The sequence below is a fragment of the Elaeis guineensis genome, chromosome 12 (genome assembly GCF_000442705.2).
Source record: "Elaeis guineensis isolate ETL-2024a chromosome 12, EG11, whole genome shotgun sequence".
Classification (NCBI taxonomy): Eukaryota; Viridiplantae; Streptophyta; class Magnoliopsida; order Arecales; family Arecaceae; genus Elaeis; species Elaeis guineensis.
This window is the reverse complement of record NC_026004.2, coordinates 2,485,682-2,513,670: the sequence shown is the minus strand read 5'-3', so window position 1 is coordinate 2,513,670 and position 27,989 is coordinate 2,485,682. Positions and strand designations below refer to the sequence as shown.

Here is a 27,989-nt window from a genome sequence, read left to right as displayed (position 1 = left end):
TCTCTCCAGTCCCTCTGTGCCATTTATGATACGGATAATTATTTCATATCTAAGGGGACCATCAATTATTCATCAGGCCCTAAGTCACAAATCAATATAAATGCTTCAGCTGTGGCCTGACCTTATATCATATACAAAGCAATTATTTTGAGTTCTCGAGTGGATATTTAATTAGTTACTAGCTCCTGAATTTAGTGAATCGCGAGTGCCATAGGATGAACCCAAATTGTTTTTAGGTCCCTAAATAAACAATTATTTAGCAGATCATGAGTTGCAAGTAGGTACACAGTCATCATGCTCTCTGACTTTAGGTTATACAAGGCAAAATCTTTTGTTGATCCTTGAGTTAGTGTATCATTGATTAATGGTGCCCAAGTTGGAAGTAGTACTTGCGAAGTTGTAGCAGTTGCAGACTCCGTGGAATATGCATAGAAAAATTACTTTGAGCTTTCTAAACAGACTCAAAATTATTTCTCATTCTTGAATTGCAAATTCCATGCAAGCAAAAGCTGCAAAATCTCTGAAATAACTTTAAGTTATGGTTTTTAGGTAAAACATTTAGGATATGTTTGGATGATCCAGCAGTATGGGACTGTATTTCCAGCCGGATTCATAGATTGGGCTTCCCATAGCCCATATCAACCCAATACCCTCTAGTCCTATTGAGGCCTTGAAAAAAACCAAAAAGGAAAAATCCCTATAAGCTTTTTTCACGCTCCCATATAATCTGAGCTACGAGGGTGTTGGGCTGAATGGGACCTGCCCCAATAGGCAGCTCAATCCACAATTCCAGCAGGAAATCAAACCATATTAATGCTGGATAATCCAAACTGACCTTTGGTGGGAAGTAAATTAATGTCTTTAAAAAAAATTTAAAAAAAGATTTCCTAAATTGCTATATTGAATCCATTCCTGACTTCCGGTCTACGAGTCCAAGCCAAGTCACTTTCGGGTCAAATCCCGGCACCCGGATCCAGCCAGGTGGTCTGAATCCGGACGGTTCAACCCAAACACAATTTCCTTCTTTTTGGTAATTAACAACTAAAATCAAATAAAATTGGAAGGCATGATGGATAAAAGAGACTCTCGCCACCCATTTATTTATCGCTCCATTTGGAAACCCCCCATCCCATCCCCACCATCCCCATCCCTCGCTCTTGGACGGTTGAATCACACCTTTCATAAATTCCCCTCCCACCACTCGCCCATTAAGAAAGAAAGAAACGGACCTTTTCTTTTTCTTCTTCGTTTTGTGCTGAGAGAGAGAGAGAGAGAGAGAGAGAGAGAGTGGGTGTTATTCTCGGGAAGCCAACCTAATCCGTCCTTTTTCTTCCCTTGTCTCTTCTCCTCCTTGTGGGGGGTAGAGAGAGAGAGCGTGTGCGTGGGTGTGAAAGGGATGGAAATTGATCGAGCTATAAAAGAAAGCAGCGATCGGAGGCTTCAGACCAAGTATAACAACGCCGTCTACGTGATCCAGAGAGCTTTCGCTCTCTACGAGTAAGAAGATTCTTCCGAGCTTCTCTTTTGGATGCCTCCTCTAATTTCGGTCTTTTCTCTGGGTTTCGGGAGTTCAATTGTGATTTCTTTTGCTGGTTTGTCTTCTGGGGTGAATTCTTGATCGGGTTTATGGCCTTCTTGTCATCCAGTGAGATTGTTCCGCTGGGTTTTGGGATTGTCCGGATGAAGGTGGAGATTTTCTTTTGGGAAAGAACATGCTATTTTTGGCGATTCTCGATTCATGCATCATTGAATCTTTTTTTATTCTTTTTCTCAAAGGCTTTTCTTCTTGAAGTTCTTTTGCATGAATCTATATGCATTTCTTGGTTTTCTGTCTGGGACAAAATTTAGTGATATTTTGGCATTTTTTGATTCACGCGGAAGTTGGAATTTGATCGCCCACGTGCTTTATATGCTTTAATGGGAAGATCGATTTGATCTCGTAACGTTTGTGCTGTTCTTTTTTTTTTTTTTTCCTTTTTCTTTTTGTTTAGCTTTCTTGCACTTTTCATGAGCTTATACATGTTTCTTGGTTTTCTATTGTGTCTGAATTTGATGATATTTTGGTGATTTTCGATGCGTGCCGATATGGTTGCAGAAATGATTCGCGCACAACTATTTTAACTGGAAGTTCGATTTTTCGGAAACAACTGTGCTGCTTCTATTTGCTCCTCCCCCCTCGCTCCCTCCTTGGAACTTTTTGCATCAACTTGTATGCATTCTTGAATTGGGTTGAACTGCTGATGCTGTTATAGCTGTCATCTAGTTCGGGTGTCCTTCCCAGGCTTTCTAAAAATAATTAGTTTCTTGGGTCAATCTGGTGTTCTGGACTTTACTCTGGAATTTCTGTAAAACACTGCCTAGCTGATTTATTAATAAATTATGACATTCTTGATTGCCTATATGTTAAGCATATAGATGATTCTATCAGGCTTCTTAAACAAATTATCGAACTTTCTAGTAAATCTCTTCACATAAGGCACTCCAAAATTCTACAATGGTCTTCTCATGGAGATTGTGGGTATTTCTTTATGATGGAAATGTGCTACCTTTTGCTGGGATAGGCTCATTTTGCTTAGTGTTGGGATATACCGACCGACCCTAATGCCGACTCACCGACGGATCACGACACCGACCCATCCACGAGGATGGACCGACCGACTTCGCCCGTCCGATGATGGGCAACACCAACAGTAACTACCGATCGTGTCCGGTCGGAGCGGACCGGCCAGACCGGCCGACTCTACCTCTGATCGTCTGAAAGCCGATCTAGCATCACCGACTCCCTGTCGGATGGGACACCACCGACTCACCATCGGATTGGACAACCAACGTCCGACCTCTGCAGGTCCTTCTAGACGCCGAATGAGCGGCATGGGCTGCAGTCCTATCAAGGACATGTTGTGCAACCGCCAGGGGGCGTTGTCCTGCCAGGAGCCTGAGACGCTGTCCTACCAAGGATACGAATTAATTCCTAGGACCTGTCAGCTCGTCAACGACGTGACAACCCCCGGCGATTTGACAACTCTTCAGTTGTCTACATCACCGACGGCAGGATCATACCGCCTCTTACTATAAATCGGAGAAAGCAACAGTGTTGAGGAGGTCTTTTCGAAACCCTCGAACTCTCCCTCTCTAGCTCTCGCTCTCACCCTCTCCTCTTGAGCTCTTTGATTCCTTTCTACTGGTGCCTAGTCTCCTCTCTGACTTGACCGTCGGAGGGTCCCCACCGGAGTCACCTCCGGTCAGTGCGGACTTCTTTTGCAAGCGCTCGTTCCCGGCGACCAGGCGACGAGGGGATTGGCCGCAACAGATTTGGTGTGCCAGGAAGGGGACGGGTTCGATCAACAGCACCAGGGATTATAACCCCCACGGAATCCAAGATGACGAAGACAAGAGCTCAGCGGTCGAGGATCACTGGATCGGCGAGGCGCTCTTCCCGTCGGGAAGAAGCCTCTCCTTCACCCTCCATGGCGGAACCTAGCTCTCCGCATCCCGCGGTGACCATGGAGGCGCAGATCGCGGCGATCGTGCGGCAAATGACCGTGCTGACGGACGCGGTCAAAAGCCTTCAGCAACAACCGATCCGGTTGCAGCCCTCGCCGGCCGAGCAACCGGCGGCACGTCCGATGTCCTCCAGGAGCAGCCGCCGACGCCCGTGTCGGTCTCCGTCGCCCCCTCGGGAGCACCTGCCACAGCGCTCCCATCGAGAGGAGGGGCGGCCGCGGCGTGACACCCATCGGTCTCGACGGCCCTCTCCCTCCTAGTTGATTATAACCCCCACGGAATCCAAGATGACGAAAACAAGAGCTCAGCGGTCGAGGGTCACTGGATCGGCGAGGCGCTCTTTCCGTCGGGAAGAGGCCTCTCCTCCACCCTCCATGGCGGAACCTAGCTCTCCGCATCCCGCGGTGACCACGGAGGCGCAGATCGCGGCGATCGTGCGGCAAATGACCGTGCTGACGGACGCGGTCAAAAGCCTTCAGCAACAACCGATCCGGTTGCAGCCCTCGCCGGCCGAGCAACCGGCGGCACGTTCGATGCCCTCCAGGAGCAGCCGCCGACGCCCGTGTCGGTCTCCGTCGCCCCCTCGGGAGCACCTGCCACAGCGCTCCCACCGAGAGGAGGAGGGGCGGCCGCGGCGTGACACCCATCGGTCTCGACGGCCCTCTCCCTCCCAGTTGGAACGAGCGAGGAAGGAAAAGCGCCCGCGAACACCGTCCGCCTTTCTCTTGGACTCATCGGGAGACTCCACCCCTGGGGTCTCTCAGCACCGACGGATCGACGACTACGAACGCAGGTTCGAAGAAATCGACCGTCGGCTTGCCCAGCTGCAGGTGGACGAACAGAAGTCCTCGAATGACGTCGACTTCCAAACCGCCCAGCCTCTCTCCCGACTTATCCTCGACGAACCGATCCCCAATCGGTTCAAGATGCCACACGTGGAGCCTTACGACGACTCCACCGATCCAGTCGACCACTTGAAGAGCTACAAGGCTCTCATGACGATCCAAGGGGCAACCGACGCTCTCCTTTGCATCGGCTTCCCCGCCACGCTCTGCAAAGCTGCCAGGATCTGATACTCCGGTCTTCGATCAGAAAGTATTCACTCCTTTGGACAGCTCGAACACTCTTTCGTGGCCCACTTCAGCACCAGCTGGAAGCCGCCACGAACCTCGGACAGCCTCTTTTCCCTCAAATAAGGAGAAAACGAGACGCTCCGACACTTCGTGGCGCGATTCAACGCGGCCACGCTTGAGGATCGGGACCTCAATGAAGACATGGCCATCTCGGCCATGAAGCGGGGGCTGAGGGCATCCCGGTTCACATACTCCTTGGACAAGACCCTCCCTCGAACGTATGCTGAATTGCTAGAGCGCGCGTACAAGTACATGCGCGCAGACGAAGGAGCTTCTGACCGGCGCCTGGCCGAGCCCAAGGGCCCGAAGGAGAAGCGGAGGAAGGGTTGGGACCCAGCCGTGCCTAGCAGGCCCCCGACCGACGGTCGGGTCTCACCCCCGCGGCAGAATCAGAGATTGCCTCGACGGCGGAGTCCGAGGCCGACACGTCCCAGGTATGACTCCTATACTCCTCTCTCTGCTCCTCGTGCGCAGGATTTGATGGAGATCGAAGGGGAAGAATATCTGCGACGGCCTCCGCCTCTGAAGGCAAAGGGCCTCGACCGGCGGAAGTACTGCCGATTCCATCGGGGTCACGGCCACAACACCGAGCAATGCATCCAACTTAAGGATGAAATTGAAGCCCTCATACGCCGGGGATATCTCGGCAAGTTCTGGAGGAATCCGCCGACCCGGCCCGTCGCCGACCAACGACCCCAGTCGACTGAAGAAGCAACGAATAACCAACCTACGGTCGGGGTCATCAATATGATTTCCAAAAGACTGGGCCCGGGGACGTCTGCTGGAGGGGAACCGATGAAGAAGCTACGCCCGGACGATGTAATTACTTTTACGAATGAAGATGTTCGGGGCATCCAAACTCCCCATGATGATGCTGTTGTTATCTCGGCAACAATAGCCAATTATGATGTAAAAAGAATCTTTGTAGATAATGAAAGTTCAACGAACGTTTTGTTTTACTCGACCTTCTCCCGGATGCGACTGTCGGCCGATCGATTCAAGAAAGTCTCTACACCCTTGATAGGCTTCGCTGGAGATGCTGTCACAGTGGAAGGGGAAGTTACTTTGCCCGTGATGGCTGGAACCGAACCGCGACAAAGCACAGTCCACTTGACTTTTGCGGTCGTCCAAGTGCCTTCGGCCTACAATGCCATACTTGGAAGATTCGGACTAAACGCCCTCAAGGCGATAGTTTCGACGTATCATCTCCTGGTTCGGTTCCCGACCAAAAGCGGAGTCGGGGAGATGCGCGGAGACCAACAACTCGCCCGACGATGCTTCCAGATCTCTGCTCAAAGCGGCGAATCGAAGGGCCCCCTGACGGCTGACAAGCTGGACCAACGGGAAGAAGAAGAACGGGGTGAACCGGCTGAGCAGCTTGTTCTCATCCCGATAACAGAGAATCCCGAACGAGCGGTCTGGGTCGAATCCCAATTACCCGACCCTGAGCGACGACAGCTGGTGGAGCTGCTGAAGGCCAATGCCGACGTATTCGCTTGGTCGGCAGCGGATATACCGGGCATCCCCCGGAGACAATGACACACCGACTCAACATCGACCCAGCGATGAGGCCAGTAAGGCAGAAGAAGCGGTCTTTTGCTCCTGAAAGACAGAAGGCCATTGACGAGGAGGTGGATAAGCTACTCGAGGCGGGCTTCATTAGAGAGACCACCTATCCCGACTGGCTCGCCAATGTTGTTATGGTGAAGAAAGCCAACGGGAAGTGGAGGATCTGCATCGACTACACCGACTTGAATCGGGTCTGTTCGAAGGACAGCTTTCCACTTTCGAAGATCGACCAGCTGGTGGATGCGACATCCGGTTATCGACTGCTCAGCTTCATGGATGCCTTCGTCGGGTATAACCAGATTCGGATGGCGCCCGAGGACGAGGAGCATATGGCTTTCGTGACCGCCAAGGACCTCTACTGCTATAGAGTAATGCCCTTCGGACTGAAGAACGCCGGAGCCACCTACCAGCGACTTGTCAATAAGGTCTTCAAAGACCAGATCGGACGCAACATGGAAGTGTATGTGGACGACATGCTGGTGAAGAGTGCGCAAATTCCGGATCATGTGCGAGATCTCGAAGAAACCTTCCGCACTCTACGACGGCACCGGATGAAGCTGAACCCGACTAAGTGCGCCTTCGGAGTGACCTCGGGGAAGTTCCTCGGGTTCCTCGTTTCGCAACGAGGAATCGAGGCCAACTCCGAGAAGATTAAGGCCATCGTCGACATGCGACATCCGGACACCAAAAAGGAGGTGCAGCAACTCAATGGAAGGATCATCGCGCTCAGCCGATTCATTTCTCGATCGGCCGAGAGATGCCTCCCGTTCTTCAAAATCCTGAGACAGGCAAAGCATTTCTCTTGGCCGGACGAGTGCCGACAAGCCTTCGAGGAACTGAAGAAATACCTGACTTCTCCGCCCCTACTTGTGAGGCCGGAGGTCGGGGAGATACTGTATCTTTACTTGGCTACCTCCCCGAAGGCAGTTAGCTCGGTGCTCGTCCGAGAGAACGAGAACCGAGTTCACCAACCGATATATTACGTCAGCAAAGTGCTTCACGAAGTCGAGACTCGGTACTCTAAGGCAGAAAAAATGATTTTCGCTCTGGTCATTTCAGCACAGCGGCTCCGTCCGTACTTCCAGGCGCACGCAATCGTGGTCCTCACCGACCAACCCCTGAGAGCAATCCTGCATCACCCTGACACATCAGGACGGCTGGCGAAGTGGGCTTTGAGACTGAGCGAATTTGACATCCAATATCGGCCGCGACCTGCTCTGAAAGCCCAGGTTCTGGCCGACTTTGTCGCAGAATGTCTGACGACCGACCGGGCGTCGGGGGAAGGGAGCCCCGAAGAGGTTGGGACCTCCGAATGTGACCCCGATTCAACTTGGGTGTTGCACATCGACGGAGCCTCCAACGCTCGAGGGAGCGGGGCCGGGTTCCTGCTCACCAACTCGGAGGGAGTGGTTACCGAGCACGCCCTCCGATTCGACTTCAAGGCCTCCAACAATCAGGCCGAATATGAGGCGCTCGTCGCGGGCTTGAGGTTGGCACTGGAGCTCGGGGTCGACCGACTCAAAGTCTTCTCCGACTCTCAACTGATCGTTGGACAGGTCAAAGGCGAGTTCGAAGCGCGGGATCCGATCATGGCCAAATACCACCAAAAAGTAAAAGATCTCGCCGCACCCTTCAGGTACTTCGAGATCTTCCACATCCCCAGGATGAAAAATGCTCGGGCCGACGCACTCTCCAGGCTCACGACATCCGACTATGGCACCTTGGGCCGGACGTTCGTAGAAAGTCTTGAACAACCGAGCATCGACAAGGTCGAAGAGGTGCTGCAACTGGCGACAGAGCCGAGCTGGATGGATCCGATCGCTCAGTACCTGACCAACGGATCTACCCCCGAAGATCCCGCGGAAGCCAAACGACTCCGATGGGCGGCTTCCCAATATGTGATGATCGACGGCCGACTATACAAAAGGTCGTTCTCTCTTCTCTTGCTGAAGTACCTAGGGCCGACCGACGCGGACTATGCCCTCAGGGAAGTACATGAAGGGATCTGCAGTGATCACTTGGGGGGCAAGTCCCTGGCTTACAAAGTCCTGCGACAGGGTTACTACTGGCCCACTATGAAGAAGGACGCGGCTGAGTTGGTTCGGAGATGCGAACCATGCCAAAGGTATGCCAACATACAACACCGACTCGCCAGCCAGCTCACTCCGGTCGTCGCCCTGTGGCCCTTCGCCCAGTGGGGAATCGACATACTCGGATCCTTTCCTCCGGCATCCGGACAACGGAAGTTCATAGTCATCGCGATCGACTACTTCACCAAGTGGATGGAAGCCGAACCCTTTGCGTAAATCACTGAGCGGAAGATGGAAGACTTCGTTCAGAAATCCATCATCTTCAGGTTCGGATTGCCAAACACCATCATTACCGACAACGGGCGACAGTTCGACAACCAGAACTTCAGAGGCTTCTGTGAGAAGTTTCATATCACGCACCGACTGACCTCGGTCGGACATCCACAGTCCAACGGTGAGGTCGAGGTGACCAACCGGACTATCCTGCATGGACTAAAAACCCGACTAAATGAAGCCAAAGGCTTATGGGTCGAAGAATTGAACTCTGTCTTGTGGGCGTACCGAACGACGCCTCGTGTCCCAACCGGGGAATCTCCCTTCAACTTAGCCTACGGGACGGAAGCCATGATCCTGCTGGAGATCGGATTACCATCGACCAGAGTCGAGCAGTACCGCGAGCCAGACAACTCCGAGTGTCGGAGAGCCGACTTGGACCTCTTGCCCGAACTCTGACGCGAGGCACAATTCCGTATGGCTTCCTACCGACAAAAGGTGGCCCGATATTACAACGCCAAGGTCAAGCCGAAGCTTTTCAGGCCTGGAGATCTAGTCCTAAGAAAGGCGGAAGTCTCAAAGCCCCTGGATCGGAGAAAGTTGTCCCCAAACTGGGAGGGACCCTACAAGATAGCCGACACCTACGGGCCGAGAGCTTACCGGCTAGAGACCCTGGAAGGAACGGCCATCCCACGGACTTGGAATGCCGACAATCTGAGATTGTACTACCAGTGAATCCTGTATCCCTTCACTAGGAATACAAATCCAATTTCAAAACCTCGGAATTTGGGATTTCGACTCTTCGACCGTGGATCGGTGCTCGTCAAGAAATACGGGTCCCGACGCCCCGACTTGAGCCTAACGTTCCACTGAGGACCAACGGCCTGGCCATCGACGATGCATCGGGCGCTTGAAAGAACCGATATATCCACGACGACGGGAGTCACACTCCTACAGCTAGAACTCTCGGGCAAAACGATCGTGCAGAACGATCGGCCGATTTGCCGACTCGACCCCGGCCAAGAAAGGCAGAGCGCCAATGCGACCAACGTCGCGTTCGCAACTTACCGACCAGGTCACGACCGGTCGAAGGATATTCGGCTTACCACCGTTTATCACACGGCGCGACGTAAGCACCCGACCTAGGTCTGGGTAATGGGAACTCGACTTGTCATCGTTTCCCCGACTAAATGCGTCGGACGCCATCCGACTGATCATATCAGACGACATTCGACCCTACCCAATGTTCGGGTCATCGGGGTGCGCCCGAAGGTCGGTCGACCTTCGGCCCCGCGAACGACCTTCGACTCCGCAAACGTGCCCGACTCAACGGACGCGTGTCTGGAAGTCGGTCGACCCCCGACTTAACGAACGTGCCTGACTCGTGTCAGGACGACGCACGTTCGACCCTGACCTTCGGCTCACGACTGAGCGACGGACGTTCGGCTCAGGCCTCCGACGGACGCACACTACGACCGTCGAACGGACGGTTCGTGATCGAAGTTTGCCTTGCCTTTCCTATGGCGTATGTTGCCGACTACCCCGACTAGCGACTTGGGATGTCACTAAGTGACCTAATGTGGTACGTCGGGTCTACGACTCTACGACTTTGCGACTCTATAACTCTACGACTCTAAGTCGGGGCGCATCCTGACATGCGAAGGGAAGAAGTTGAAAGTAAAATTGAAAGGATTCTTAAGTATATTCAAGTCTACAAAATTGGGCCAAAGCCCAGTTACAAGTATGTAAAGCAAAACAAAAAGTGATAAGACCCTGATCATCCTTCGGAGTCGATCTCTTCGATCGGGAAGAGCTCGAGGACAGTCGGTGCATCCACCATGGTCGGTGCTGGATCGGAGGTCGGCGCTCGGTCGGAGGTCGGAGCCAGGTTGGGGGTCGGAGCCGTCTCCTCTTCGGCGATCTGCTCTGGGACGGCCTCCTCCACCGCAGCAGCGTCTCCCGGCGATGGGTCGGCCACCTCTTCTGTGGCTTGGTCCTCGGATCCTGGGGGGATGATACTGCTGAGGTCCAGCTCCGGGTACAAGGCCTGGACTGCATCCCGACTGTCTTCGTACCCCACTCGGTACGACGCGAAGCCGATTTCCGGAAGTTCTTCCCGATATCTGTCGGAGCCGCGGAAGTCCTCCATCGCCCGACCCAGCGACTCCTTCGCCGACCTCGCCTCCGCTTCTGCCCGATCGAAAGATTCCTTCACCGACTCTGCCTCTGCCTTCGCTATGTCGGCGTCGGCTTGGGCAACCGACAGGTCCTCCTCGGCCTTGGCAAGATTCTCCAGGCTGACCCGGAGTTGCTCGCGTTCGGCCTCGAGCTCGGCGACGACGCCGTCCCACTCGCGCCGCAGTCGGTGAGCGGTCCGACCCTTGCGCTTGGCTTCCCCACGGGCCGACTTGAGTTCGGCCCCGAGACGAGATCTCGTCTTCAAGCCTCGCCTCCCGATCGGTCGACAGCTTCAACTGCTCGACCAGTACCGCCTTGTCGGCTTCGACGGCCGTCGCCCTGTCCTTCCTGGCCGCCCGAATGTCTCCGAACCTCCGATACCCGGCCTCCAATTCGGACATAGTGTAAATCAACTGCAAACGAGGACTGACCGTCAGAAAGACGAAATAACAATGACAGTAAGGAGGAAGGAGGCGAGGCGGAACTTACCCCGACCATGGTCGGGTAAAAAGAAGACAGCATCTCGGTCACCTGTCGAGCCTTCAGAACTTCCACGTCGGCTGGGAGGAGGATCCTCTGACATAGTCTCCTGGCCAAGTTATGGTCGGCCAGGGCTGACGCTCCCTCAGGGACTCCGGCGCCAGGCGACGCGGCGCGGCTCCCCGACCTTGGGTCGTCAGCAGGGGCCATCGGGGCTTTCCCTCGATCGGCCGCCCAAGCCCGTAGGTCAGGGAAGGAGGGGATGCTCGAGCTTGATTGAGCACCCCCGGCGGCAGCAGCGGGCACCGACGGACAATGTTCGGGTTCCCGAACGGTATCCGGTACCTCCTCCATCGGCGAACCTGCCGATGTTCCTTCGGTCATTCCCTCTGCCGTCTGCTCCTCCGGTAGCGCTGTCGGAGCCGAAAGTGCGATGACCGACTCCGACCGATCGGCCGCCGACACGGTGGTGGTCGGTGCTGCTGTCGAGGGCTTCTTCGGAGGTCGTGAGGGCCCGGCCCCGGACGTCGGCCTCTTCCTCGCCGCATACTGTCTGATTTCGGCGTCGGTCGGCCTCATCCTCAGCGGCGTCCCTGCGATTTCAACAAGAGAATCAGTGCATGTTCGGGGACAAACGCGAAACGAAAAGACAACCGATGGATCAGACGGTACCTAGACGGGGGACCAAGCTCAGGCCAGCATCATAGAGGGCTTGTTCGGTAACAAGCTCCCTCTGCTTTGGTACCGATATGTCCTTGAGTCGGTAGAAATCCTCCCGGTCGTCCGCCTCCACTCGGCTGTTCTCGTTCGCCTCGGTCCGAGGCACGCCCCAGCAAGAAGGAAAACCCCAGGGAGAAGAAGAGGAAACGAAGAAAAACTGATTCTTCCACCCATGAATGGACGATGGAAGATCAGTGATGAAAGAAAGACCCTTCCGGAGATTGAGGAGCCACCACCCTCGGGCCTTAAGGTGGGGTCGGAGGACAAAGAACGCCCGGAAGAGAGAGACCCGAGGGTTGGTCGGCAACAGCTGACACAACAGGGCGAAGCTGATTATCAACCGAACTGAGTTCGGCGCCAGTTGCGCCAGACAAAGTCCGTAATAATCTAGCAGATTCCGAACAAACTCCAAAATCGGAAGCCGAAGACCAGTCCGGAGGTCCTCGACGTACAGAGCCACCTGGCCCGCGGGCGGGTTGTTGACCCGTCCCCCGGCCCTAGGGGCGAAGAGTCGGAACTGCTCCGGGATACAATACTGATCCCGAAGCCGATTGACATTCGGCCCCGAAAGCGAGGAAACCTCCACTTTCGGGGTCGATCGAAGATCATCGGTCGGGTTCCTCGACCGAGCCTCCCGAGGAGAAGTCCTGGCCATGACACCAGAACCAAGAAGAAAGAAAAAATAGAGAAGAAGAAGAAAGAAAAAGGGTCTCGAGGGGAGCAAGAACAGAGCAAATGGAAGCACAAGACTCGGGGAACCTTCCAAAGAAGGAAGGCGAAAGCAGCTACCTGAGACGGTCAGGGATCGCTTGGGCAGAGTCTCCGCAGCAAAAGTGTCAAAGATTAGATTTGAGAAACGAGTGACCCCATATATATAGGGCCTTTCGACGGCATGGATGTGGCCGCGCCAACGAGGACCTCCCGGATGATCGACGCGTGGCGGCATTCGGGCCCTCTTCCGGTCCGACGGTTCGGCGCACCCATCCCAGATCGGGCCACGTCGCCTTCATTTATGCGAATGACGCCGGCCCAACGACCTCCCGACACGTGGCAGAAAGACCGCGCCTCAGAATTAAATCGCTGACGGCGATCCGCGTCCCCGATGGGACGCCTGACAGCGGTCCGCGCTCCCAAAGAAGGCGCCAGGCGGCGGTTTGCGTTCCCCAGAAGGCGCCTGACACTGGATCGTCTGACACCAGATCGTCCGACACTGGATCATCTGACACCAGATCGTCTGACACCAGATCGTCCGACACTGGATCGTCTGACACCAGATCGTCCGACACTGGGTCGTCTGACACCGGATCATCTGACGTCAAATCATCGAACGTCAGGACGCCTGATATCGATTTGTCCGGATCGTCCGCTGGTGAGATCAGCAGGATCAAGGCAGGACGCAATAAAGAATCCACTCCTTTCACCCAACGCCCCACCCATGCGGAAACGCGGGCCGATGTGACATCAGGCTCAGGAGTGGACGGGGCAACTGTTGGGATATACCGACCGACCCTAATGCCGACTCACCGACGGGTCACGACGCCGACCCATCCTCGACACCGACTCACCGACGGGTCACGATGCCGACCCATCCTCGACGCCGACTCACCGACGGGTCACGACGCCGACCCATCCCCGACATCGACTCACCGACGGGTCCCAATGCCGACCCATCCACGAGGATGGACCGACCGACTTCGCCCGTCCGATGATGGGCAACACCAACAGTAACTACCGATCGTGCCCGATCGGAGCAGACCGGCCGGACCGTCCGACTCTATCTCTGATCGTCTGAAAGCCGATCTAGCATCACCGACTCCCTGTCGGATGGGACACCACTGACTCACCGTCGGATTGGACAACCGACGTCCGACCTCTGCAAGTCCTTCTAGACGCCGAATGAGCTGCATGGGCTGCAGTCCTATCAAGGACATGTCGTGCAACCGCCAGGGGGCATTGTCCTGCCAGGAGCCTGGGACGCTGTCCTGCCAAGGATACGAATTAATTCCTAGGACCTGTCAGCTCGTCAACGACGTGACAACCCCCGGCGATTTGACAACTCTCCAGTTGTCTACATCACCGACGGCAGGACCATACCGCCTCTTACTATAAATCAGGGAAAGCAATAGTGCTGAGGAGGTCTTTTCGAAACCCTCGAACTCTCCCTCTCTAGCTCTTGCTCTCACCCTCTCCTCTTGAGCTCTTTGATTCCTTTCTACTGTTGTCTAGTCTCCTCTCTGACTTGACCGTCGGAGGGTCCCCGCCGGAGTCACCTCCGGTCAGTGCGGACTTCTTTTGCAGGCGCTCATTCCCGGCGACCAGGCGACGAGGGGATTGGCCGCAACACTTAGTCCTCTTAACTAGTAGTTTTTTCATGTGTCACTCACCAGTCCTTTCACCGGCAACATTCATTACAGTCATGAATGAGGTATTGCAACCCTTTCCTGATGATTTCATGGTTGCGTAGTCAGATTATATCTCTGTTTACAGCAAGATATGGTCTGAGCATTTGTGACATCTGTGATCCATACTGGAGGTCTTGCGAAAAGAAAAGATATGTAAAAGATGTTGAAGTGTGAGTTATGCAGCATGAGCAAAACTATCTTCCATCAGCGGTTTCCACATGATGAAATGCCAGCCTAAAGGGTTTGTTCAATTCAGACAAGAAGATGGAAGTTAATTCCATAGTGATGTTCTTTCTATGTCGACAATAATCCAAGTTTTGTTCCCTGAAAAATTCAATCCTGTTATTAGCCCAAGCTTTAGGGCATTTTGTTTTTTTTAATCTTTGTTTAGATAAAAAATTTCTGCATTCCATGTCCCTGTCATTCAACTAATGTTGTATTTAGCTTGGCAGTTTTAATTAGCTTTCTTTGTCATATATTGTCAGCTCTGAGTTATGCGGAAGGCAATCTTGCACAAACCTTGGCGGCTTTCATTCTTTGTCGTATATTCTTGGTTCCTGAGTTATGCTGAAGGCAATTTTGTATACACCTTGGCAGTTTTCATTAGTCTTCAGTTTTTAGTATAGTGTCCATTTTGAGCTATGCCAAAATCTATTTAGTCGCTCTCTGCCATTTTAGTCTAATCTGGATGCCATTTTCTTTTATAAGGTAATCATTAAATTCATTAATAAAAGCACAATAGCGTGATCTGGCTTCAATTTACCTCAAGCTATCAAAGTGATATAGAACTAGAAAACAAAGTAGAAAATATATAAATAACAAAAAGAGTTGCAGAAGAAAAATCTCCAGAGTTTTAGGACATTTGGGGGACCTTTAAGAGCCTTCAACAACAGTAATCGAGTGCAAGCCTGCTGGCAGATGCTGTTGTCAGTTGCTTGTTCGCCCCCTGCAAAGCTTGAATAGTTTTTGGCTTTCTACCTAAAGGTTGAAATTTGGTTATCCTAGAGTCTTTAAATGTTTTAGAAAGTCACTATTCTTGACACAGGATTCTAGTTTACTGTTTATGCTTAAATATCTTACTTGATTGTGAATCACTATGTCATATTCATGTAGAAGCCCTTGAACAGGTTTTAGCAGCTCTTAGTGGAAAATCATCATGCGAGTTCTGAACCTCAATCCATGTAAAAAAAAAAGAGCAGTTTCATTCTGTTGCTTTGAGTATGTTGTTAGAAGTAAGGGCTGATTCTTGTCCAGCGAACTACTGGAAAAGATACTGTTTGAAATCTTCATGTTGTATTGGCACAAATAAGAAGATGCTGATAGATTTCTCCCTCATACTTAAAAATACAATTCTGGCAAAAATCATATCTTAGTCTTGTTTGTTGCTGTTCTTTAAGTTATTTCAAGATGCGTATAATTGATGCAAGACTGTGTGCACATGCACAAACACTAAGTGGTGAGGGTGAGATAGAGAGAGGAAGATCACACAAGCTTATCCATTCCAGCTGACTCTGTGCACAACATGCTGATGAGAAGTTTGGTGAAAAGCTGCACATGTTCACCACAATTTAGTGTCAGATTTATATGGAATAAGTTAACATGTTATGTTTTCTCTTTAGTGTTATCTATTAAACATCATATTGTTTAAACTCTCAACCATTGAAAATCGCCTCTGGACAGGTTTGAACAGGTTGCCTTCAGCTTTAATGGGGGAAAGGACTCAACTGTAATTATTTCTACATGTTTATTTCTGTTAACTACTGAATGATTTGAAAGAGCAGATTGTGGCATTTTGGTATTTATCATGATATTGATATGGCAGGTTTTGCTGCATTTGCTTCGGGCTGGATATTATCTGCACAAAGAGAAAATAAATTATTCCAATGGGAACCAACCAGACTGCATGCTGAAGTGTCCAATTCGAACTATCTATTTTGAATGCCCTTGTGCTTTCCCTGAAATCAATTCATTCACTTATGAAACTGCTGCTGCGTAAGAATACTCCTTCCTTCACTTAGATGTTTTTCCCCTCCCTAACAAGAACTAATTAGAATTTTGCTTTTATCATGGAATATGTCTTTAAGCATGTTTATTGTCCAAGCTTGTAACATTAAATCTATCACTCTCTTTTTGCTCCTTTTGTCTAGTTATGACTTGCAACTGGAAATTATGCGCTCAGATTTCAAGTCAGGTTTAGAATCCCTACTAAAGGAAAAACCTATCAAAGCTATTTTTCTTGGTACCCGAATTGGTGATCCTAATGCGGTATTTCTCTAGCTTCTTATAACAGCATTATACCCTGCTAGGAAAAATGAGGATTGCTATCTTTCAATATCATGATTATGTCTTAAAAAGTTTTACCAAATGTGCAAGGTTTCAACATAACAGCAGTTTAGTTTCTACTCAGATTAGTTGCTATATTTCCCCTTCAGGTTGGTCAGGAGCAGTTCTCCCCTAGTTCAACCGGATGGCCTCCTTTTATGAGGGTGAATCCTATCTTGGATTGGTCATACAGGTCTTCTTTTGGTCATATGACTGAATTATCAGCTGTAGTTTTTCCTTCTCACCCTCTTTCGTTTTTTAAAAAATAGTCTTAACTTCATTACTTTTTATCCAACAGGGATGTGTGGGCTTTCATTTTAACCTGCAAGGTTAAGTACTGCAGTCTCTATGATCAAGGGTAAAAACTTCTCTTGTTTGACTTTTAAGTTCCAAATTTTGCATTGTGACTATGTAATTTCTTGCTGTTACTGTTTTTGGTTCTGCTTCTTATATTTAAACCATATGCAAGTGTTGTTCTTTGTGTACTGTTGGGTTCTTGGGAGTCCTTTTTTTCATTGCTTCATTACTATAGGTTCCTTCAACTCATTTTCAGAACCCTCATCCTCCATACCTTGGGCCTTTATGTTCATAATGACATCATTTTCGCTCTTGGTACTCCTGAAAAACAAATCTTGATTGAACCCATATTTGCCCAATGGATGCATACTGCTCATGATAAGACTTCATGTGGGTTCAATTTGCTTATGTTTGATAAAAAAGAATATAATCTTCTCCTTTGATCATAAATGGAAAATGCTCCCATGAAAATGTGATCTTAGTTACATTTGGGGGAGATTCTTGGATGAAGAAAGGGATCGGGTCACTTTGAAAGAATTGAACAAGGATATAGATCTATGACCCTATCATTACTCTTTCTCTGCAATGAGGCCTTCTATGCCTTTGTTCCAGAATACCAAATGGAATCAAACATTTTCCAAGCATCCTAATGAGCTTATCACCAGCTCTGTCCGAGGTTTAACACACGTGCATACTTCTCAGGATTTAGTTGTACTTTTTTTTATTTCATCCTGCTTATTACATGTATATACCTAATTAAATTTTTTATTTTTTTTGGATGTCGATGTAGACTTACTTGATACTTTCTTTGTTTAGATATACTTCCATTGGGAGCATTTATGATACGGTTCCAAATGCATTGTTGAGCACTGCTGATTCTTCAAGCACGAAAGAAAATTTTAAACCTGCATATATGCTGTCGGATGGAAGACTAGAAAGGGCTGGGAGAGCAAAGAAGATTTCTTCAAAGTGCGAAAGCACTCATGTTCTAAGCAATGGCATGGATAATACTGGTGCACATAGGAGCAGCTTTCTCACAGCATCAATCATTGCTGTAGGTGATGAGATTCTGTAAGTTATTTTCCATGTAATGTGTAGTAGTTTTTTAGAGTAACCTGCCATTTTTCATGCCAAAAAAATAAAAAAATCTACTTGAGCTTCTGCTGGGAACAATGTCATTATTTTACTTGCTAAATGTTCAGTTAGGTTAATGAAACTGAGATTCTGCTTATGTTTGTTGAGTGGACTTAAGTTAAACTTGATTAGTCAAATAAGGCTATTCTAGTTTACTAGCCATTTATCTGCTTTCCTGAAATGGCAATGTAGATCGGATTCTCTTCATAAGTAGTGAGTTTTTGTTTTTCTTAACTTTTTACTAAAAAATGGTTTATATTAAAGCGGTAAATTCTCCATTGGAATGGCATGGATAGACTCCAGCTTCTTCATAAGTAGAAATTCTTTGCCCTTTTACTAATATAAGATTTCTCCATTTGGATGGCACGAGCATGCTTTAGTTAATAGAGACATAACATATACTCAGTTGACATGCAGTGGTCATGTCTTTGTCATGTTAATTTTATGCAATATCTTACCGATCTGTTATGTTCTTTTAATGGTGAGAATAGTTCATTTAGATAACTGGATGGAGGGTGCTTGGATGCCTTTGAAAATTTATCAGCAATTGCTCAGTCATGGTTAAAAACTAAAACATCTAGATATTTTCCCTAAAACACTGCTTAGGATAGAATGAACCATTCTTCCATTGACCATATGATTCAAATTTATGTATGTACGTAAATAGCAATACTTACATATATATACAAACACATGCAGCTTGCATACATACATGTTTATATGCAAAATTCTCTTTTTTGTCATTTTTGTTGAGCAAAGAAACATTTTGACAAATTTTAGTGCACATAATTTCAGGTTTGGGACTGCTGAGGACCAAATAGGAGCAACATTGTGCCAAAAGCTTTATGCCACCGGTTGGCAAGTTGCCCATATAGCAGTTGTTCAGAATGATGTAAGATGACTTGTATGCTGGCCATTTCTGCTCCTAAATTCATGTGCTGTTCATCTGCAGGATCTAAAAATGATATTGACAATTTTATTCTCCTGCTAGTTTCTTTATATATGTACAATTTCCCAATTGTGCATTTGTTCTATAGTTCCCAGTTCAGCATGTAACTAAGATTTTGCTGGACCTGTTATCAGTTTTTCTGGATATATTGCAATATGCAACCCAAATAGATAAACTAAGACTTGCTGGCTACCTTATGTTGAAAATCCCTTCTTACTATGTGAGCATATATTGCACGCAGAACTTTCTATCATGAACAAAGAAAAAAAAAATCAATTGTATCACTCACTACCACATCCTGGAGAGGATTTGCAATGGTGATTTTTCTGCCACTTAGCATTTTTCTCTTGATTCATTAATCTCTTTTCATATTGTACACATTGTAGCACTAAACTGCAATATTGAGTACCCTGGCATTTGTTGCTTATACAAAATCAATTGTCTTATATAGATACACATATTCAGAGGACTTTAGATGTTGTCCTGATATTGATGCTGCATACTTACTTTCTGAAACTTGGTCTTTGCCTTACGGCACTTAGCTGAGTAGCAGGTTTTCAGTAAGACTTACAAGCATGTACCGTTGTTTATGTAAAAAACAGGTTGACTCTGTTGCTGAAGAAGTTGAACAACGGAAGTCTAGAGACGACATTGTTAGGATTATCAGCTCTTATTTATTTGCAATTATTATCTCAAGGTTTAGCGAAAGCTGAGTTTTGGATTTTCATAAACTAGTCTTGAACTGTTAATTGCAGGTGTTCCTGTTTGGAGGACTGGGCCCTTTGCATTCAGATGTTTCAGTTGCAGGTGTTGCAAAGGCATTTGGAGTTTGTCTAGTGAGTTTAGTAAACTGATGGCTGCATAGCAAAATGTTGTATAGTTGGACATTTTATCCCTTTTTTTAATAACACAGTACTTTTATATATCAAGGAGTTTGCTTTATGGCATCTCCTTTTTCTTTTTTAGTTACCGGCATGTAATGCATTGACTCGCATGACTCATTGACCATACAAAACTGTTATATGTTTGGAAAAATCTCTGGAAAGTTTTCCCCTCTGTATGTGTGAAGCTGTTTCTGGTCAAACCTGAAGTTATTAAGCACAATAGAGAGCAAAGTGGTACAAAAAATGCCATAGCTAGGTTCCATGAATGAGTCAGTTCATAGCATTTGGTTCCAGTCAAGGTTTTAAATCCCGTGGGACGGGACTATTCTGATTTTCGTATGGAACGGGACATCCCACCGTCCCGTCCCAACATTTGGGATAGAGGATGTCCCAAGGCATCTCGATCGGGATGTTGGAACGTTAGCAGGACGGCCCTGTCTTGACATATGGAATGATATCCCATCCTGGTATCCTGCGGGATGTCCCACTGGCACTTGAATCCTTGGTTCCAGTGTATCTGTGAAATACACATAAAAGGAAATTTGTGAAGAGTCAAGAGTTATGAGATGGCGAGAGAGAGTTCCTAGTCATGCAATGTCTAAAGTTTGTTAGGTGCAGATTGCAGAAGATTATGATCTGTGTTCTCAAGTTATTATGGCTAGTGTCCAGTGAATGGTCAAAGCTCAAATGTAGTGTCTTCTTTGCTATGATCAAGATAACAATTTAGAGAAATGAAGTACGTACAAACGTCCAACTATTTTGTTTTAACTACTAAGTTTTCCTTTAAGGTTTTTGTTTGGTAACGACCATTTTGAGTAAAAGCATCCACCTTTCTCAAGATAAAACATAATTCTAAGTCCCATTGATCTTAACTTTGCATTTTCTTCATCTAGTTTTAGTCCCTTTTTTATGTGAAACTGCTGTTGAATTGCAGGCCCCTGATGAAGAGTTTGAGGAGTCTCTTAGGCATCTTATAGGGGACCATTGCACTGGTGACCATAATGAGGTGATGTGATACTCAGGCATATGAGGATTATGATGCAAATTTAGTTTTCATATTAGAACTACGTCTCAATTTGTATATTTCTTTGTTAGTAATCTTTCCAGGTCTAGCAGAACATTTAGAGGATTGCTTTGTAATTGCATGAGCTTAAATTGTATACGCAAAATCCAAGTTTCATGGCTGGCCATCTCTTGTGAAAGGTTGCCTTGGCCAGGAAGTCAACACTTTTATCTAGAGTTTTGGCATTAGGTTGAGATCTTGTTGTAAAACATTCTCACAATTTGACAGACTATACCTTGATGGATTCATAAAGTTTATGCCATATACATAGGATATATTTTTATAAGTAATTTTAAAATTATTCCTTTAGACTTTAGTAAATCTAAAATATTTTAATATTGATTCTTAGGATGGATGCCAATTTTTATCATTTTTTTTTTGTGATCAAGGTAAACCTTTTTTAATTTGTAATGCTATGTCAAGTCTGTCCATTACTGTATCAAAAGAAGAAACTAAAATTAGTATGTGTGAAAGTAACATTAAATAAATTCTGGAGCTACCAGTTAAAAGGTCTGTTATTAGATCTCTTCCGTTTTTTAGACATTAAATAATATTGCCATGGTCTGTCATGAAACACTGCATAGACCATCTTTTTGTGGCTTTGTCATATTGATAACTGTAATGGGGAAACATGTATAACAATGGATATCTTGAAGTCTCATTGCTTACACATGTAGGGTATTATATGTTTACGCATAATATCTTATAAATTCTGGATTTTTTTCAACATATCAGAGAAAGTTTTGTTGTAACCGTCATCTTTATCATGAGAAACACATTTCTTGAGTCAGTTGGCATATAATTGATATCTTTGAATGGTATATTTCTGTCAATTTCTTCCTTAAAGTAAAAGTATGACACAGTGCTTTAAAATTAAAGCAAGGAAAAATAAGAATCCCGGGAGGATAAGTAACAATTGTTGTGTTAGCAGATTGAACAGCCTCCTCTGTTAGTAATTCTTCTCCGCCTTTGAAGACAACAGAGGCATAAAGACCATTTTTTAGCTCTTATGGCACTGAAATACACATGCATATAACAGGTTTTTGAAAGTATTCATGGATCTCGTATGCACAGATACATATGATTGTGCTTAGTAATTGATCATTTTTGCTGATGTGTATTTGTTGGATGGGCAGAGAATATGGCAAAGTTTTATGGTATTTTTGGTTGATGTATATTAAATGCTCAGCTTACCTATCAAGCCATTCATGTGTTGTTAATACTTTTGTTGGACATTGATATCTATATTATTGCAAACCCAGATGATTATTTTATTAACCATGTTTGAGTACCTCAAGCTAATAAGATTAGTAACGTAAACTTTAGAATCATTATAAGTAGAACATGCTAAAGGATTGCCATTCTGATCTGTGGTTTGCTTTATTTTCCAGTTGGCTTTGTTGCCTGAAGGCATAACTGAGCTACTGCACCATGAGACACTACCTGTGCCACTGGTATGTCTTTTGACCTGGATTTTTTTTTCTTTCTCAAAAAAACTGTAGGTTGAATGGATGATTTTTCTTTTTGTTTATCTTTGCACTTGGGTAAACCTTGTGTATGTTCTATTTGACATTCAAATAAGCTCTGCCGTCCTCAAAAGACACATGTAACAATGGGATTCATCATTGTGCTTGACACAAAAAATTTTATGACGTGACTTATGATAAGTAAAATACCAAGTAATAGTTATGACAAGGGCATCCATAATGGAGGATGCCAACTGGTGAAGTTGGTCAAGTCTTTAGGGGTTGGTACCAAGGACCTGGATTTGAGCCCCAACCTCACCTGTATTTCAGCTGGGATTTCTCTTGGCCTAGTTCTCAAAAAAATAAAATAAAATAAAATAAAAAAAGCAGAGAGAGAGAGAGAGAGAGAGAGAGAGAGAGAAGAAGAAGAGGTACCAAGGACTTGGGTTGAGTTCCAACCTCACCTGTATTTCGGCTCGGATTTCTCGTCCTAGTTCTCAAAAAAAAAAAAAGAGGAGGAGGGGGGGTGGGGCGGCGGGAAGCAGAGAGAGAGAGAGAAGACAAGGACATCCATTATAGTTATGTCAATCTGGGTATATTAGGCCTCAGTGTTTGGGTTTCAGTGTTCCTGATGAAGCTTACAATTGTGTAAGTGCATGCATTTGGCTTCTGCTCAAGCATTGGCAGACTAAAAGTATCTATTGGTGTCCTATTTGCAAATTGAAAATCCTGTATCTCATCCTAGATCTCTACATCTTCGTGCATTTTAAATGTTACTAGCAAGCCTAACCCATAAGCTGGAACACATCCAGACCTGTATGAAGAACTACTATTAGAAAATTTCTAGAAATGTATTGGACATGAACATGATTTTCCATTAGAAGATCTAAGTAAGAATTTCTAGAAAAAGATGATGAAATTTGTTTGGGGTATGGATCACTACCTTCAAAAAGGATTCTTTTCTTGAGGGTTGAATACATAAAAATGTCAGAATGCTACTTGTATGTGTTTTTAGATTTATGATGTTTCGTTTGATTCTTAATAAGCCTTGGAATATTCTTTTGTCAGTTGCAATTCAAATTGAGTAAAAATTTTGCTTTTTCCTGCTAAGCTATGCAAGTTTGGTTCCCATCTGTATTTTATTATTTTAAGAATATTATGTATGTGTCAATGTTTTTGGAATTTAACTATTTTTCTACAGTTTTTTTCTATTTGATCGGCAGCTTGTGTGCCTGAGCATGCAGTGACCTTTTATTGCAGATCAAATGCCGAAATGTAATTATTTTTGCTGCAACAAATATATGCGAACTAGAAACGCAATGGGAGTGTCTTCTAGAATTGTCAAATACCCCCTTAGTGCAGATGGCACCATTCATATCAAAGCATCTTAGCACCATGCTTTCTGATGTACATTTCTGTGCTTGCTTCTCTTCTGTAGATGTATTGTCATTTTTATGTTTCTTATGCTAAATTCCTTCAATAATTTAGTGCTGCTTTGCTTAAAAGTTCTGTATATTGCTGACACTAGGATATCTTTTCGGTTACACCATTACTTTGGCACATGGGTTTTCAAAATCTGCTATATAACATTGAGTTAAATATGCTGTTATATGTCTCTATTAAGCATTAAAGCTAGTTTCTTATTAGTTAAGCTTGAAATATAGTCTCAGTTAGTTTTAGTTTTTAGACTTCATTTTCAGTTGATTTGCTGTCTTATTGAGTCTTAAGAGGTTTTTATTTGATTTTGAGAGAAGATAAGGTATTTTTTATTTTTGTGCAATTTTGGTGCTTATATTTAGGGCCATTTTTCTAGTTGGTTCTTGTGTCTTATTTTTAGGTGGGATTATATGAATCACAGTTGAGATCTAGGTTGAGTTAGGAAAATGTTTCAAGTTATCATTTAGTAAGTTTTGACATTACTAGAGCTATAAGAGGAGAGGAGAATGGTGTAAAATAGGTTTTGTTCATAAATGATAGATGTGTTTTCTCAAAACGGTATACATTATTGCTTCTTTCCTCCTATTTTCATCTCTAATTCTTCTTCTCTATTTGGGCGTTTGAGAAATCACCCCAGATATATTGTCAATCATCCTCAAGAGTAGGTTTTTATTCCTTGTGTGGATTTTCTGCACGAGAAATTCAAACTTTTCAGATTTCATCCTTGTTTTAAATATGAAATTTTTAAATTCAAAGTTTTCAGATTCATCCTTGTTTTTAAATATGAGTTTTTTTTAAAAGAAATTCCTATCTTGTAGGTTTCACTTAGATTTTTTGGATTAGTTCTACATCATTTTGTCAAGCAAATGGCAGAGTTTTGGAAATGGCAATATACATAATATTTAAAGCTGTGCTTGGAAGAGTGCATCAGCTGTGTTCCGTCAGCTATTGAAAATGAAATTATCAAGATGCTTGAATCTGGGCTTCCTCCATTTTTAATGGTCCAGAGTGTTTTGTTTGGGTGCAAGTCCCGAGTGATCTATTTGAATATTGCTCACTAAATTGTGATTCTGCCAATTAACTAATGTTTTCCACTATCCATGAACCATTCGCTCCTCTCCAGAATGGTAGGTATTTAACCTGGAAATAAACTGTATATATGATATTCTCTCACTTTTATCTCAGAATTTATGGTTTCTACATCAGCAAATATTTCTTTTGCTTTATCTCATAATTCATGAACTCTTTCCATGTGAAACTATGCTAAATATCCAAATAGCCTCTTAATCAACTTGTCCTTCAAATATTCATAACTTTAACTGTGTTACAAATGAAATTGCTGGATTTTGATACCCTTCAGCGTCTGTTTGGCAACATCCCTGCTGGATCCGGTGGGATCAGTGGGGAAGAGAGTGCAGATAGGAGAGGGGGAGAGGTAGAGGGAGAAGAGAGGAGAGGATTACAGGTCCAATCTCATCAGGATATATATATATATATATAAGCCTTTGGAAGTCTTTTTCTAATCTGGCTGGGTTTGGGCCTCATCACAAAACCTTCCACTCCCTGTCTTCCTATTCACGCTTTCTTCCTTCCTATTCCACCGGATCCGGCAAGGATGTTTGCAAACAGGCCTTTAGGGAAAAAAGGAAAAAAAATCTCAAGTTTGATTTGATATCTAAATTGTCTTATATTTCATCCTCCCTTGTGCAGATTGAAACTGCTCAGGTCATATCCAAATTACGCATGGATTTTCCAGATATTTATATAGGTAAGTTGTTCAGCATTCCCATATGTTGGAGACAATCAGGCAGTCCTTTTTTCCCCTTTCGTGCGTCTTTGTGTGGTCCTTTTTTAGTGTGCGAATGTACATATTTGCTATCAGTCTATTCATGTGATGGATTTGGCCATAGAAATGATCTTTCTGTTTGTTAACTTTTGATTCTCTAATAAGCAGGATGCCATCGTAAGTCTAGAGCTGGTCCTCTGATAATAAGTTTTGTTGGGAAGGTACCTATTCCAAGATCTTCATTTGAGTTCCATCTTTTTAATTTTCAATCTTTTTATGCCACAGTAAGAATAAAAGCAATATCACATTTTCTACTCATAAGCAAGCAAATTTGTGGTTTCTTTTTACCCTCTTTAATGGGAGAGATTTTGTTCATGTGCATCTAAACTTCATATTTGCCTCAGAACAAGATAAGGGTGGAACTGGCTGCTGAGAAACTGTCTCGAAGGTTCCATGCAGGAGCATTCTGTGAATTTAGCTGTGACTGATATGATATTTGTTCTTCAAATTTTTGCTGAGCAAGCTTTTTGTTCGCCATACAAAGGTGGATGGTGGAAAGAGAAGCCAAGCCTATCCTGAGCTTGTAGGCTCTCAGCCCAACTGAAGAAAAGCATGTTTCATTAATTTCTTACTTAGGATGAATTGAAGCTCATCCTCAGCATTTTGTAATCAATCCTCATAATATTGAAGCTCATGATTCATTTATGTGTTGAGGAGAATGAGGGAAGTATGGATGCAAAATTGGTTGACTGTGATGACATCCCTACTAACGTGCATGTGTAATTCTTCTTGCTACAGTGCAATCAAAAATCAATAAATGATATACAAGCTCCCTGTACTAACGTGCATGTGTAATTCTTCCTGCTACAGTGTGCAATCGCAATCAATAAATGGTACACAAGCCTTACAGAAAATGCACGTGGGACGAGCTGATCTATAGCTTGTTCTGCGGTAATCATGCCTGCCCAGAGCGTACTTAATCCAAAAGGGGTTCTAGATCAGCCCAATAAGCTACAACTAAGCACCAGTTGAAATGAGGCTTGACCATATCAATGTTCCTCTTCATTTTGCTGAGTCCTCGAAATTACAGCGTGATGTATATAATTTGAGAAGCTTGCCATGCTCTGAATTATTGGCGACAACTTAGCAAAGAAGCATGGATTATATAGTTTAAAAGATAGAATAAATTATCCTGACCCCACTCAAGTTTGGAATAATTAGATGATTCCACTCAATATTTCAAATATATATATAAAATCCTCCAATCAAATATTAATACTTAAAATTTTAAAAAATAAAAAATTATAAAAATATAAAATATAAAATATTTTAAAACTGAAATAGATTTGATAGTGAAGATGTTAGGAAGATCATTAGTTTATTCGGTAAAAAAATATTAACAAAATTGTGTCATGTATATGGTAAAAATTAAGAAGTAGAATATATATTTCTAAAATATTGAAAGGAATATTTAACTACCTCAAATTTTGATGGAGATCATTGTAAGTTATTCTAAAAGATATTATGGATAGAGATTCATGAGCATTTACAAGGAGCATCACTCATCAACCCAAATAAGTTGCTGATTTTACGAGAAATAACAAAAACCCTTGGCTGGTTTTCCTTCTTCAACAAGGATATCAGTTTCTACATCCTCAATCTTCTTGATCAAAATTCAAGTTACCCTATAATCAAAAGCTTGCACAACCGCATCACAGAAACCTATCATCCACCCTAGATTCTAAATTACAACCGACCACAAGTTAATATCATCATCCCAGCGCAGCATAAATTTGTGCACGTAGCCACATAGCCCCTCGCCTTCTTAAAAAAAAAAAAAAAACCGACGCCCTGTACTTTTTTTTTCTGTCCGTCGCGACTCAAACAAAAGAACAAAACAAATAACTTAAAACGAAGAACCGATGCCCCGAACTTCAAATAAAGAAAACAGCTACGCGGGCAGATGAAATAACAGGGCCGTGCACATGATGGGATGAGATAACCTAGAAGACGAATTTTGGCACACCACCCCCCAATAAAACCCCCCAAAAAAAAAGGAAAAAGAAAAAAAAAAGCCCTTACCAATAAGTGACCAACGTAAAACTGCAACATTGACGTCCTCACCCATAAGTGACCAACATAAAACCGCAACATTGACCTCCAAAAAAATAAATAAATAAATGAAGTTCAAGTGCCAAAGGTGAATTTACATTTCCCAACAGAATCAGCCGTCCCAATTTTTCTCCAGGGTCAATTTGAATTTGAAACATAACAGCTCTAACTCTTTTGCCGACTTTCTGTTAGGAAAAGAAGGGATGCATTTGAGGTCGCAAAACTGATAAAACCAAATGAAACATGCAAC

General features: G+C 45.3%; 1 protein-coding gene across 10 annotated transcripts; it reads left to right on the top strand.

Moving 5' to 3' along the window:
- The first annotated feature begins 1,093 nt into the window (after positions 1–1,093).
- Positions 1,094–26,469, top strand: LOC105055777 (uncharacterized). 10 transcript variants are annotated; one of them, XM_010937759.3, is made up of 16 exons: positions 1,123–1,497; positions 15,970–16,015; positions 16,112–16,281; positions 16,437–16,554; positions 16,722–16,804; positions 16,910–16,969; positions 17,725–17,979; positions 18,838–18,934; positions 19,594–19,644; positions 19,747–19,827; positions 20,810–20,881; positions 22,330–22,392; positions 23,665–23,811; positions 25,552–25,609; positions 25,796–25,848; positions 26,032–26,469. In XM_010937759.3, the coding sequence occupies exons 1-16, from the start codon at positions 1,397–1,399 to the stop codon at positions 26,113–26,115; spliced, it is 1,539 nt and encodes a 512-aa protein (XP_010936061.1). In that variant the 5' UTR covers positions 1,123–1,396; the 3' UTR covers positions 26,116–26,469. The 10 variants fall into 10 exon arrangements, 9 of the variants coding, with proteins under 9 accessions (XP_073103154.1, XP_073103151.1, XP_073103152.1 ...); XM_073247054.1 differs by lacking the exon at positions 1,123–1,497 and adding an exon at positions 1,582–1,686; XM_073247052.1 differs by lacking the exon at positions 1,123–1,497 and adding an exon at positions 8,611–14,312.
- Positions 26,470–27,989: the final 1,520 nt, after the last annotated feature.